Source organism: Erythrolamprus reginae, chromosome 3 (genome assembly GCF_031021105.1).
Source record: "Erythrolamprus reginae isolate rEryReg1 chromosome 3, rEryReg1.hap1, whole genome shotgun sequence".
Taxonomy (NCBI): domain Eukaryota; kingdom Metazoa; phylum Chordata; class Lepidosauria; order Squamata; family Dipsadidae; genus Erythrolamprus; species Erythrolamprus reginae.
In genome coordinates, this window is record NC_091952.1 from 40692710 (window position 1) to 40706381 (window position 13672).

Consider the following 13672-nt stretch of genomic DNA (forward strand, 5'->3'; position numbering starts at 1 on the left):
AATTTCATTACAAATTAGGCCTTATTTGTGTACAGTATTACTCCAAAATGGGAATGGGGTTAGCTCTGTATTATAAACATCGAGAACATAATGAAATGCATTGTATGCGTAAGTATTTCCTCATGTGTATGAGATCCTCTGATCCAACCTCAAAGCACCAGAATAGAGGAACCCTGACCATATAACATCTAGGTAAGCCAATGGCTTATCCATACTTAAACTTCTAATGTACTACATATGTGTGATGCATGAATAAAGCTTGACACTAGAAAATGCAATGGCAAACCATTTCCATATTGTTGCCAAGAAAAATACAGAAACTGCCCATGAAATCACTAGGAATCAGACTCAATTGGAAGGAGATTTTACCTATAGTTACAAGTTTGAATGTGTTCTTTTAAAAAATAATAAGTTCTGGCCTCACTTCATTGCATTAAAAGTTGTATTCTGAAATCCAACTGGCAAGTGAGTCTCCAGGTAGCCTATGACAAGATATGATACCCAGAGATATATATCACTTTAACACTCTTTGGAGAATTGACTGCATAGACAAACAAATACAGCCAAAAAAAACTCAAAGAAAACAAAAATGGTAGCAAACTATTCATCATTGAAAAAACATTGTAAAGAAACAACAGGAACAGAAAAAAAATCTTTAATGCAGAGTGCTTAGAAAAACACAATTAAATGCTTCATTTATGCCATACAACATAATCCAAATTCCAGTAAAAAGAACATTTGGAGTTTTATTTGTTAGAAGATGAATAAAAAAGGTAAATGGCAAAAATTCATTCAGTTCACATTAGCCCTGTTAATAAAATGCTACTGCTAGAATACCCTGAATATAGATTCAAAATGGTCTCTGCACACATTTTATGCAGATTAATACAAGCACATAATAAAAGCACTGGTTGAGTAAGCATGAGATCTAGATTCTACACAGATGAGTCTGTAAAAACACATGGTGGTTAATAAAAATAAATAGTGCAAAAAGAAGGCAGTATGGGTCAAAAGATTCTTCCATACATTTGTAACATTCCCTAAAGAAAAAGAAACCATATGTATTCTCTGAGCTTTGTAACCAACTCAATGTCACACTTTTTATACATGAAGAGCAAAGGGTTTTTGTTCCTTAGCAGCAATTCTCAGAAAGAAAAGAAGTGTTTTGATTTATGAAATACAATCTGAAATGAGGATTAATACCACCATCAGCAGTGCAGCTTTCAACATCAAGAACTGAACATTTGTGGCCTTTGAGATGCAGATATCTAGCCTAAAAGCATTTGGAAGGATGGAGTTATGTTAAAATAGGTTTAATCCTCATAATTGCAAAGGTAGGGCAGGAACAGAACACAGTGAAACTCAGTGCATATACTAATTTTATTAGTATGTTTTAATTTTTAAACCCATTGCCAAGGCAATATAGTGGGGGGGGGGGTTAATATTTGAGAATAAATTTGCACTGGGCCGTGCAAATGGAACATGTCTACCAATTCTATCATCCACTAAAATCAAGACAATAATATGTAGGTTATGTTTCTTATATAAATCCAGATTAATCTTAGCTTTCAAATGCATTATAGGCCCACAAAGCTTAATAAATTGTTTTTATCCCTGCACTAAAAGTAACAGAACATGTAATATAACTGTACATTTATTTTGTTTAAATAGCACACATGGCTTATGCTATTTATATAAATGTAAATTTTCCCATCCTTTCTTTTGATTCATTTAAATGTATGAGTAACTTTAAATGCATCATCCTTTTAACAGAATTAATGAGAACATACCATGGCAGCCATGGCTACCATAGTATTCAAAACATCTTTTTTTAAAAAAAATTCTGAAAGTAACTAGAATAAAGCCTCTTCCACACATAAAGCTAGAACATCATTTTCCCTGAATGAATGAGTACTCTATTTAGTTCTGAATCCCAGATTTAATAAAGCCGTTGGCAAAAAAAAGAGCTTCAAACACTTTCTATTATGCAGATGGAATGAACACATCATCAAAGCTTATGCTGCTAGAAACAGAAACGATGCATCAAATGACTCAGGCCATTCTAGAATGTAAAGAATTTTAATGACAAAGTTTTCATCTCTTTTAATGATATCTAAAATCACACCACAAATGTGGGGATCAAATCAAAACTTTACAATTTATACTATTTCCCTGAGATATGAGTGAAATAAAAAATTAAGTTAAAATGGAGATGGAGGAGGAAGCAAAGTGTTTAGCATTGCAATTTGTTGTGGAGGTAAAACTCTAAAGGAAACAAAAAGAATCTATAAAAAGTATTTATTATATTCACTATACAGAGGAGGCAAAACTAATTTCTGCTAAGTACTGTTTATATAGACAGGCACATACAGAGTGGGGAGGAGGGAGGGAGAGAGAAGTGTTGATAAGATTTATTGTCTACTTGAACAACAGAAATAAATCCTTTTTGACAATAAGAAAATGTTAGTTTTAGAACTAATGTTAAGAAAAACAAGGTTGTAGGCCCTTTGTTTACAATCTCTATATACCAATATGTTTACAATATAAGGAGTACATTTTAAATTTTGAGGCCCTTAGCTTTTCCCTATTTAAATACCTTTAAAAATCACACTTTGGCTTCATTGATTATGGCATTTATTATTTTGTTTTCCAACATTCTTTCAATATGTATTTCTGAAAGTAAGACCACAAGTCCAAGCTTTTGGCTCTGCATATTTTCCGACTAATACTATGGTACACTATCCTTTCATGACTATGGGTAATATAACACATTTGCTGCACACCAATATAGGGTTTTTTTTTCATATTATCATATTTGTTAGATGTGATCTTTTAAAATAAAAAAATTAAACATCCTAATTCTACATATAAAATAAGGAATAAAGACTGTTTTACATACAGTCAAAAACAGAGTATTTTCTCAAAAAAAATAAATAAACAGCAAATGGATGTAACATTTACCATCCTGAGCCTACACATCCTTACCACACAATCATTTTTACATTATAGTTGTTGTGGTGGTGTTTTTTTGCACTAGTACCTTCTATCTTTAGACAAGAGAAGTACAATCTAAAAAATCAAAATGACCAGCAAATAATAATAAAGACTATTTTGTGTATCTTTGGTGTCATGATTTTTGCAGCTCAGATCTGATAAGCCTAAGACAGAAAATTGGGTCTTCTGCTCTATAAAGAGATTCGATGAGAGTATCATAATGCATATTTTTTTACTATCATCATAAAAACCTATGGTTTTTTAAAAGAAAGTTATCATTTTCTCCCCACTTTCTGGTCATATAAATTTTATGTACTATAAAATGTATTGAGTTTTTCTCTTTGAAAGGAACAAAAAGTGAACATTAATAATTGGTTGATTGATTGGTTGATTGATCATGTGCCATCAAGTTCTTGATTTTTATTGACCACATAGATTTATATTATATATATCAATTTACATCATAGAATCGCAGGGCTGGAAGGGTCTTTAGAGGTCTTCTAGTCCAACCCCCTGTCCAGGAAAGGAGTCTTTATACTATCCTGAACAAATGGTTGTCCGGTTTTTTTCCTGAAAACTTCCAATCATGGTGCACCCACAATTCCAGGAAGTAAGCTGTTCCTCTGATAATCATTCTTACTGTCAGGAAATTTCTCCTTATTTCTTGGTTGAATCTCCCTCTGACAAGCTTCTACCCATTGCTTCTTGTTCTGCCCTCAGGTGCTATGGAGGATAATTTGATGCCCTCTTCATAGTATTACAACTTTCAGGAGAAAAAAACAATATTTTCAGTATGTAACACACTCAAAAAGGAAAAATTGAAAAAAAAGGAATATATGCAACCATGGGCCTGAGGTCTAAATATCCATCTGAAACAACAGGCCCATATTTTGGCTTTTGTAAACCAAAATGATTCCATAGAAGGCAAACTCTATATAAAAAAAAATAAGGCCACTTTACATATATTTTTCTCTATATGAAGCTCATCCATATTCAGGAAACAAGAGTAGAAAAAGGATACCAAAAAGAAGACAATCAGAAGAGGATAATAGATACTTACAGCTGTTGGCTGTCATTTACTCCACATTTTTGCAACCCAAATCATTATAAAATATATCGAATGTGAAAAGTGAGGATAATAATTATTTTAATTAAGGATAAAAATATTTCCAGACATACAATTACTTTATTAAGAAGAAAATGACATTAATAATTTATCATCAAACAGAGGTCACTAATCAGCCTCAATACAAGAGGATAAAAATATATTAAATGTTTAAAAGGGAAAACAAGTTTGGCAGCAAAATACCAATGGTATTGGCAAACAGTATCTTACCCACAATTATAACCAGTAACTACTACTTCTACGTAGTAACACTAGGAAGATTGAAAAACTCATGTGGATGTTCAGTTCTTCTTTCAGATATCAATATACAAATAAGCTGGCTTATAAACATTTCTGCAGACTATTCACGTGTGAGCTCATTTGCATGTCCACATTCACAACGCTAACAAGAACATTTATTCAGCTTAACTAGCAATGATAAAAAGAGTTCTATAACATAGGTCAGAAATATTAAATTCTACAGTATTACAGACTGAGTGTCACAGAGGAAGAAAAACTATTTCTCAAAAATTATCTACTGAATGTATAGAAATATGAGGATTGTTGTGATACATAAATGAAAGGAGAGATTTCACACTAAGAATATTACATTCTATCACGGCACAAAACAATTATGACAAAATTTTAGGATGCTTGAAACAGACTATTTCCTGAACAAGGTGGTTTATTCACTATATCAGAAGTATTAATTAGCCTAAGGAAAAGAAATGCATTTCTGCTATAGTCTCCATTTCAGTTGTTTATATGTGTGGGGTTCCACACATATTTCCTCCTGCAGAATTTCTCTCTACCTACTCACAAAAGAACAAAAATCACTGTCTAGAAGGGGAAAAAACTATGTAACTGACCTTGACTGGACTTAAAATTGTAAGCATGATTGGAACTACAGTATATGAAATCACACACACACACATAAAAACAACTATATGAAATCATTAAGATCTAAGCCTTATGTGAAGGAGACCTTACATTTTTTCGAAAAAATACTTTCAGCCTTTCAACATAAAAATATGTTTTGAGTTTTTGTCTTGTTTGAACTCCTGGAGAATATGAAGAAAAAGGAATTATTAGGCCTGCCTAATCTATTTCAATCTTCTCCGGGCCAGCATTCTTTTATAGCAACTCAAAACTAAACTCAAAACTAAACTACGGTAAATTCATTCTAAACTGCAATGTAAGGAAAGGCAGAATCAAAAACTACAAACGCAACACATTTTCCCCTTTTCATTCAAGTCCCATTGAAATTTATTTTATTTTTCTTAAGCTTCAACTGAAACATTTTTTCAATTCTTATACCATTCAAGGATACCTCTCTTTTCCTAACAAACTGTACCTATGTATTCTCTGGCTTTCTCAAATTGCAAGACCTTTGGCATGAAGCCAACCCACTGATCTAGCTGTGAATTATCTATCTTGAAGGAATACAGGTAGGCAACCTGTGGCCTTCGATTTGAATCAGGTAAGAAGAAAAGGGCAAATGAAAAAAAATGGGCAAGGAATCAAAACAGAGCAACCAAAGAAGATGGAAGCAAGAGGAAAGCTTTCTGCAAGTTATTAGTTTAGAACTCATGAAAAAAAACCATCTGTGGAAGTTTTGCAGATGAAGAGGCCGAGAAAAGAATAGCAGAAACAAACTGGGTAATTCATCTACTTTTGGCTCTAGCCCACCCACCATAAAAGAACATCTTAGATTATGCTGAAGGGAATGAAGCCCTTCAAAATGAAGCTCTCTTCCTGTGTTTTATAGGCAGTGATAACATCTTTGTAGCACACAGCGCAAGGCTGAGAAAGAAAGATTTAGATACTGCTTCAGCTGCAGTCCATTTTTCCTTGTGCACTATGATAGAACTTTGTTCTCATTATGTAAATAAAATTTAAAAGAAGTGGAATAAAGTAGAATAATGGTGCAGTACAATGCAGTATGTTTATATGCATGTGTGCGCGCGCGCACACACACACACACACACACACACACACACACACACAAAGTGCCTGTATTTTCTTCCCTCTCTTTTTCTAAGATCTTGGTAACAGTGGCAACAGCAGCACCTCGTGGCAGAGGTCAGTATTTTGTATATGATCATTTGCATCACTTCATCCAGAGTGTTATCAATCAAACTTGAACTTAGCTTTACCAGAAAAACTGGTGAAGAATTTTTCAGATGAAGTCTGTCTCTTTAGCAGTACAGGAAATGATTATCTTTAAAAAGGTGAATTAAAGGAAAATATCTTTATGCTAATTGCAACAAGTGTATTCCCAACATATGGAAGATAGTTTTACATCCCAGAGAATTATTTTCCAAGGGGCCTACAAGTTTCTTCTGAAGTGCATCACATTCCGTCTCTTCTTTCGATTAGCAATTACAATTTTAGAGGTTTATTTTGTAACTGATCAGGTGCACAAATATTTCAATATTGTATCTTGAAACTATAATGTTTGAGCTCTTAAAACACAAAGAATTTCAGAATGTATTTTGGGTATATTTTTCCCCCCTTCAGAATGCTACTGCATGGATTTTCAGATGTTCTTTGTGTCAGCAACTGATTCTTTGTTAAACATTGTTAATATTTTAGTAAGAAAGGCATGCTTAGATGTATTTCAGAAATAACTGTTTACTGTAATATATGAATTGATGCATGTTTAGTAAAGCTTACATTTCAGAATAATTAGATATTTTCATGGGGATGGAAGACATCAGCACCGAAAACCTTTTGAAGAACTCATTATACCATAGAAGCAAAACCACCTCCCTTCTGTACTGAGAGGCCACAAATTTCATTACTTTTGTGATAGCACCTGATTATCAACAACAGCAACATTTTCATGCTTAACTAAATAATTCAGTTTCAGTTGAATTCTTTTATTAAAAGGTTGCAATGCCGTAATTCTCAACGTGAAATGATGGCTACTGATACGAAGTATTGACTTTCTGATTATGTTCACCTCTTTCTCCTATCTGCTGAAGGGTTATTGCCTAAAGCACTATACACTCTCAAAATGTTCCTGGGCAAATGTTAGAGGTATCCCCCTTCCCTTTCTCTTCCTCACACACTGAAAGAGTAAAAGGCTTGTGGTGGCACACAGGCAAATCTAAGTTAGTAAGGTTTTTGTGCTGTATTCTAGTTTTTATGAAATAGTCATAAAACTGTCCTCTCGATTATATTTAACAGGAAAAATTATGGGAATAGGAAAAAGACAACCGAAGAGTCTGACAACCATGAGCCAAGAATCTGAATCCTGTGTTAGGGAAATGTTAATCATGAATGTAATAAATGGTTTAGGTTGTAACCAGAACATACTGTACAAAAATGAAATCCAGGTCTGCAGCCTTGCCAATATGCTGATCCCTTTGAGCAAGACAGAAATTTATTGGGGGGGTGGGGAGGTCTCACCCTAAAGTATTCCTCCATTAGCTTATACATGTTCCACCAAGAACCATAGCCAGGCATGGAAGGAAAACACTTAAAAACCAGGCAAATCCACTCCCTCCTCCCACTCCAGAGTACATTTCTCCCAAAAAGCCTAGATCAGAATGTTTAGCTGTTGGGATTATTTTCCCTCCCACTTATAAACAATGTTTACCAAACCTAAAGCTCTGTGATGGGCGTCTGAAGTGACCTTCGCAACCAACAACCAACTGCCCCTCCTCCTTCTCCTCTCCCCACACTCATGCAACTACCCTATACACCTGCTTTTGCTTCCAAGATCTGGGAAAGACTCTTCAGCCTTCTAAAACAGGCAGCCTCGATGCTGTTAAGCAAAGCAGATTTGAAATTCCCTCCTGCAGGATGCCGCCGCTCGCCCGCCACCTTCAACACTTGAAGCCTCCCAAAGGGAAAAAGAAGTTTTCAAACGTCGTTGAAATGTTAGGGTTAGGACGGGTCGGGGTTGGGGAGAACCGGCTTTCTTTCTTCTTTTTTTGCTTTCCAAGTTTGGCCCTTCGAGCCAGCCAAGTGACCCGGGCACAATGATTTATCAGGGAATATATATATATATGATACATACACACACACACACATACTGCTCAAAAAAATAAAAGGAAGACTTAAACCACACAATATAACTCCAAGTCAATCCAACTTCTGTGAAATCAAACTGTCCACTTAGGAAGCAACGCTGATTGACAATCCATTTCACATGCTGTTGTGCACATTCAACTTTGTATAGAAGAAAGTATTCAATGAGAATATTTCATTCATTCAGATCTAGGATGTGTCCTTTGAGTGTTCCCTTTATTTATTTTTTTGAGCAGTATATATACACATTTGGGGAATATCGAGGAAGCTCGCCCGTCTCAAGCGGGGCAAAAGGGCTGGGGGGGGGGGGGATGTTCAGAGGAGCCATTAAAATCAACTCCTCGCCCTGCCCGGGCTGCGAGGGCGCGATAAAGTGCCCCGGCTGTGCAAAAAGCGGCAAAGTGCAACACACAAACACACACAGCCGGTGCGGGGCAAGCGAAGGGACCACAATCCCGAAAGGGGAGTCGCGGGAAAGTGGGGCGGGGGGGGGGGGCTGGGGGCTCGCGGTGACGACGGGGAAGCGGGGCGAGACTTCGTCCAGACGGTACCATCCTCAGTGGCTCGCATCCTCCTCCTCCTCCACCCCCCAAAACACACACTTGCCCAGGCGTTTGCACCCGTCCGTCTTGCCTCCCTCCCTGCCTCCCTCCGCCCCTCGTTTTACCTTGTTGCAGTGGTAATAGTCCAGGGGGCCCAAGCAAGGGGGGTCGGCCCCGGGCAAAGAACCAACGGCGGTGGGGGCGGAAGGGTAAAACCTAACGTCCATGCCGGGACTGGGCGCTGAGGAAGAGAAAGCGTCGGCGGCGGCAAGGGGAGGCTCCAGGGGGCATTGGAACCGGCTCCTCAGGCGGCGGCTCGCTCTGCCTCTGGCTCAGGGCGGGCGGGCGGGAGGAAAGGGGAGGAGAGGCGGGGAGAGGGAGGAGGGGAGGGCGCGCAGCCCAGAGCTAGCTCCTCTCCTCGCACTCTATTGTTCCAGGCACCGAGGCAGGGGGTGGGTGGGGGGGAGAGGACGGGGGAAGGGAAAGAGCGCCCGGGACCTGCTCAGCCTGGGCTGGGTCAAAGCCGCTCGCTCTCTCGCTCGCTCTCTCGCTCTCCCTCACAGTCTTTCTTGGGCACCGCCACGGGGCAGTTCCGAAGACCCGCGCGCTCGCGGTCGGGACTTGGCCCTGCCCCGAAAAAGCACCGGCAGGAGAGGGACCGACGTGTAGGGCAGGGTCCGTGTGGGGCGGAGGGGGGGGCAGAAGAGTGAGCTTGGGAAAAAGAAAGTGGTTGTTGGTTTTTTTCTCTCCCCCCCCCCCAGCTACCCCCCTTCCTCCGCCATGGGAAAAGGAAGGGCTCGGAGGAACCGCCACCCAGTCCTAAGACTCGCCTCTCCCTTCCGCGGGCGGTCTAGGAATATTCCCCCTAAGGGAAAGAAGAGCCGGACTCGGTGGTCCCGCGGGAAAAAGGGGGCGCGCGTCTCTTGTTGCGGATTTGGACTGGGTGCCTCCTATACGGTTTGGTAGTCGGGGTGCTGACCTGTCCGGGATAAAGCCTCCAAAGTTGGTCGTCGGAACGTGATCCTCCTTAAACCTGCCTGTACGTCCACCCAAGTTTTCTGCTAAAATCCCAACATTGGGGGTTCTTCGGGCCTTTTGCCGAGAAAGTAAACGGGCAGGCCTGTTATTCGCAGGGAAACTCGGATTCAACTTTTCCACACGCCCCCTCCTCGCTTCACACACACACACACACACACACACACGGCTCCTCCCGTGTATCTCCGAATCGTGGAGCAGAGTCTTGTTTTGGATTGCTACTGCAGGTGATAAATGGGCTAAGCTTAGGCGGCCTTTCTCAACGTTGCAGAAAGACTGCTAGGCAAAGCTTCAAGTTTTGTCAAGCTTCCCTACTAAACTGAGAAAGTGGGTTGGAATAGAACAGCCTGCTATCCAATTATTATTTATTTATTTATTCAATTTTTTTAATGCCGCCCTTCTCCTTCGACTCAGTTATATTACAAATATAGAATCTGAAAGGAGTTAGTTGGCTTATAATTTTAATCAATTAAATTATATTATATTTTCCTACAACACAGGATTCCTCCAGGTTTATTTAGTATACTTCTTTTCTTCCAAGGAGTAATAAGTGCCATAGGAAAGATTTCTTTTTCCCAATGTCCTTATCCATTTGCCTGTCCTCAAAACAGGCCTATGTGGTTATGCTTAAAATTTGACAGCTGGTCCCCAGACACCCAAAATCTAAATGGTTTAGTTAGTAGTAATTTGAATCTGACTCTTCCCCAGTCCTAAACCAACCTGACTGATTGGACCAGATTTAATCATCCATGGAGTAAATCAATCTATCCAGACAGCCAAAAGAATATTGTTGCACTTTAACAATCAACAAATTGGAGCATGGGAATTATGCTGCAAGTAATGTTCTGGATCTTTAAGAGTCACAAGACTCTTAATATTTTAGTTGTAACAAACTCTTGTGGAAACTGAAAACAAGTGATGCATCTTCAGTATATAAACTTGCCAGGAAAGGGGGAAAGAAAGTATACAAAGCTGTATACTTTATTCCTGCGCAGAAACAGTAAAGCTGACCGTTGCTTAATTATGAGCTTTTTTACAACATAGCACTATGTTAAAACTGGGTCTGTATCTCAGTATAATTCAGCATTGAAGAGGCACAGTATGATAGCGATATTAAACAAAATAAATTATATGTAATCTTCGTTTGTCCCAAATGATTCTGTTTTTAAAAAAATTAGAAGTGGCACATAGAATGATGGAAAGGCTGTATAGGTTTATTTGTTTTCCATTTTATATTCTGCATCAGAGGAACAATACCAGCTCAGAATGTATTAGCACCACAATATGTGTAGATTGATGATAATGATTTTATACAGTTGTCTGGGTCATATATGTGTGTAATGTATGTGTATGTATGTAAAATCTCAGGTACTAATTAGTACCTCTGTTTTTCATATATAAGTGCAGAAATTGTGTCCTGTGGTACCAACTGAAAAAGCCAATCATTATTCTCGGTTTTTATAATCTTATATGATCTGGAGTATAACATAATCTCACGCATTCCAAAGGCTAAAATCATGTTGAACATAGCAATCAATAGAGAAATAATTATTTAAAATATTTTACTTCATTCTTTCATCCAAAATATTAAGCATTTTGGAAATTAATTTTTTTTAAATGTTTTTGAAGCAGTCCAAAACAAGTGATAAAAAGGAAAAAGGAAGTGAGAGAGAAGAGAAAAATAACTAAATTCAGATAGCGCTACTTAAAAGTTATGGAATTTCTTCTTATGATTGGATGGAAACATTTGAGGTAGTATTGTAGTATTAGTATTAGTATTGTTTTCCATTACTGCCTTAATACATATTTATAAAATAGTTACGTCTTAATAACAATGAAAGGACAGAAAGAACCTCAGGCTTCCCAAATGAAAGGGATAGTAGATAACAAATACTGTACAATTGGAACTAATAACATCAATGACAATAAAAGATGGATGGAATAATTGTTTGTAAAAGGATTTGAACATTTCGGTACAAAAACCACTCAGTTTACAGACTCAGAAAATTATAGTCATACTGGGAAGTCATCAACCAGAAATTGATTGCTATAGGACAGTGGTGGTGAACCTATAGCACGGGTGCCACAGGTGGCAAGCGGAGCCATATCGCCTAGCATGTGAGCCGCTACCCTAGCTTACCTCAAATGTGCATACCAATCAGCTGATTTTCAGCTCACGCGGAAGCTCTGGCAAGACATTTTCATCTTCTGGAGAGTCTCCAGGGGAACGGGGAGGTCATTTTTGCCTCTGGGGAGGGTGAAAACAGGCCTACTGGGCCTACCAGAGTTTGGGAAATGGGCTGTTTCAGGCCTTCAGAGGGCCCCGGGAGTGGGGGGGGAGCAGTTTTGCCATCTCCAGGTATTGAATTATGGGTGTGGGCACTCATGCCTGTGCAATAACACACACACATACACGCGCGAACGCGCTTTCAGCACCCAAGGAAAAAAAGGTTCACCATCACTGTTATAGGAAGTAAAGGAGAAAAAAGCCATACTGAAGTAAGAGACACATTCTGCAATTGAATAACCAACTTTTCATTTTTTAAAAAAACAGGAAATGGTTTAGTTCAGTAGCCTGATATGTGGTTCTTTCAAAAAATACAGTATAGACTTAATTTGAGACAAAATCAACATAAAATAATACAGTAGTTCAAATGAACTTGTGTTTGCATTTTCATTATAATGGAAGAGATTTTACTTTCTTGCTGTAAATATGATATTTGTACATTTAGAAACATACAAACATAGAAGATTGACGGCAGAAAAAGACCTCATGGTCCATCTAGTCTGTCCTTATATTATTTCTTGTATTTTATCTTAGGATGGATATATGTTTATCCCAGGCATGTTTAAATTCAGTTACTGTGGATTTACCGGCCACGTCTGCTGGAAGTTTGTTCCAAGCATCTATTACTCTTTCAGTAAAATAATATTTTCTCATGTTACTCTTAATCTTTCCCCCAGCTAACCTCAGGTTGTGCCCCCTTGTTCTTGTGTTCACTTTTCTATTAAAAACACTTCTCTCCTGAACCTTACTTAACCCTTTAACATATTTAAATGTTTCGATCATGTCCCCCCTTTCCCTTCTGTCCTCCAGACTATACAGATGGAGTTCATTAAGTCTTTAATTTAATCTATGAACTGCATTATATTATAACTCAAATCTTCCTAGACCAGTGATGGCAAATCTTTTCCCCCGCAAGTGCTGAAACAGCATGCGCGTGCACTATTGTGCATGCACGAGTGCCCACACTCATAATCAAAAGAGCAAAAACATCTTCCCCCCACCTACCGAAGGCCCTCTGGAGGGCGGGAACTGCCTGTTTCCCAACTTCTGGTGGGCCTAGTAGGCTTGTGTTTTGCCCTCCCCAGGCTCCAAAGGCTTCCCTGGAGCTGGGGGAGGGTAAAAATGCCCTCCCAAATCCTCCTGGAAGCCAGAAACACCCACATACCCCAGAGCCTCTGTGCAAGCCAAAAATTAGCTGGCCGACAGAAACATGTACGTTGGAACTGAACTAGGGCAAACGCTTGCGTGCCAGCAGATATGACTGCGTGCCACCTGTGGCACGCGTGCCGTAGGTTCACCATCACTGTCCTAGACACTCAAAAAAGAAAAGTAAAATTGCTAAAAATAAATAGGAGACACAGAATAGACTTTGGGGGAGGAATAGGAATGATACTGTAGAAAAATTGTGTGAAAAGAAAGTACGATATTATGGGAGAAAAGTAAGAGAAGATACATATAACAATTATTCTACCAAAGTAGGAAGGATATTAGAGAAAAAGAACAGATAAAGCAATTATAAAAGAAAAAGTTGATGCTGTAAGAAGCATAACAGCTGTTTGTTTAGCTTATCTTTGATATTGACCATATCAATTATAGGAAACATGTACCCTAGGAAGACTGAGAATGGCTATAGGAAGCTAACTCCAGATCTATTATACGGTATTAGCATTT

At 38.5% G+C, this 13672-nt stretch overlaps 1 protein-coding gene across 2 annotated transcripts in view; it reads right to left on the reverse strand.

Annotated features, from left to right (window-relative positions):
- Positions 1 to 9302, reverse strand: part of TOX2 (TOX high mobility group box family member 2) — a 239110-nt gene extending 229808 nt beyond the window's left edge. Inside the window, exon 1 of one of the 2 annotated variants that reach the window (XM_070744877.1) lies at positions 8805 to 9302. In XM_070744877.1, the coding sequence (XP_070600978.1) occupies positions 8805 to 8906 (102 nt within the window). In that variant the 5' untranslated portion in view covers positions 8907 to 9302. The remainder of the gene's footprint in view (positions 1 to 8804) is intronic. The other variant, XM_070744880.1, reaches the window with a different exon arrangement.
- Positions 9303 to 13672: the final 4370 nt, after the last annotated feature.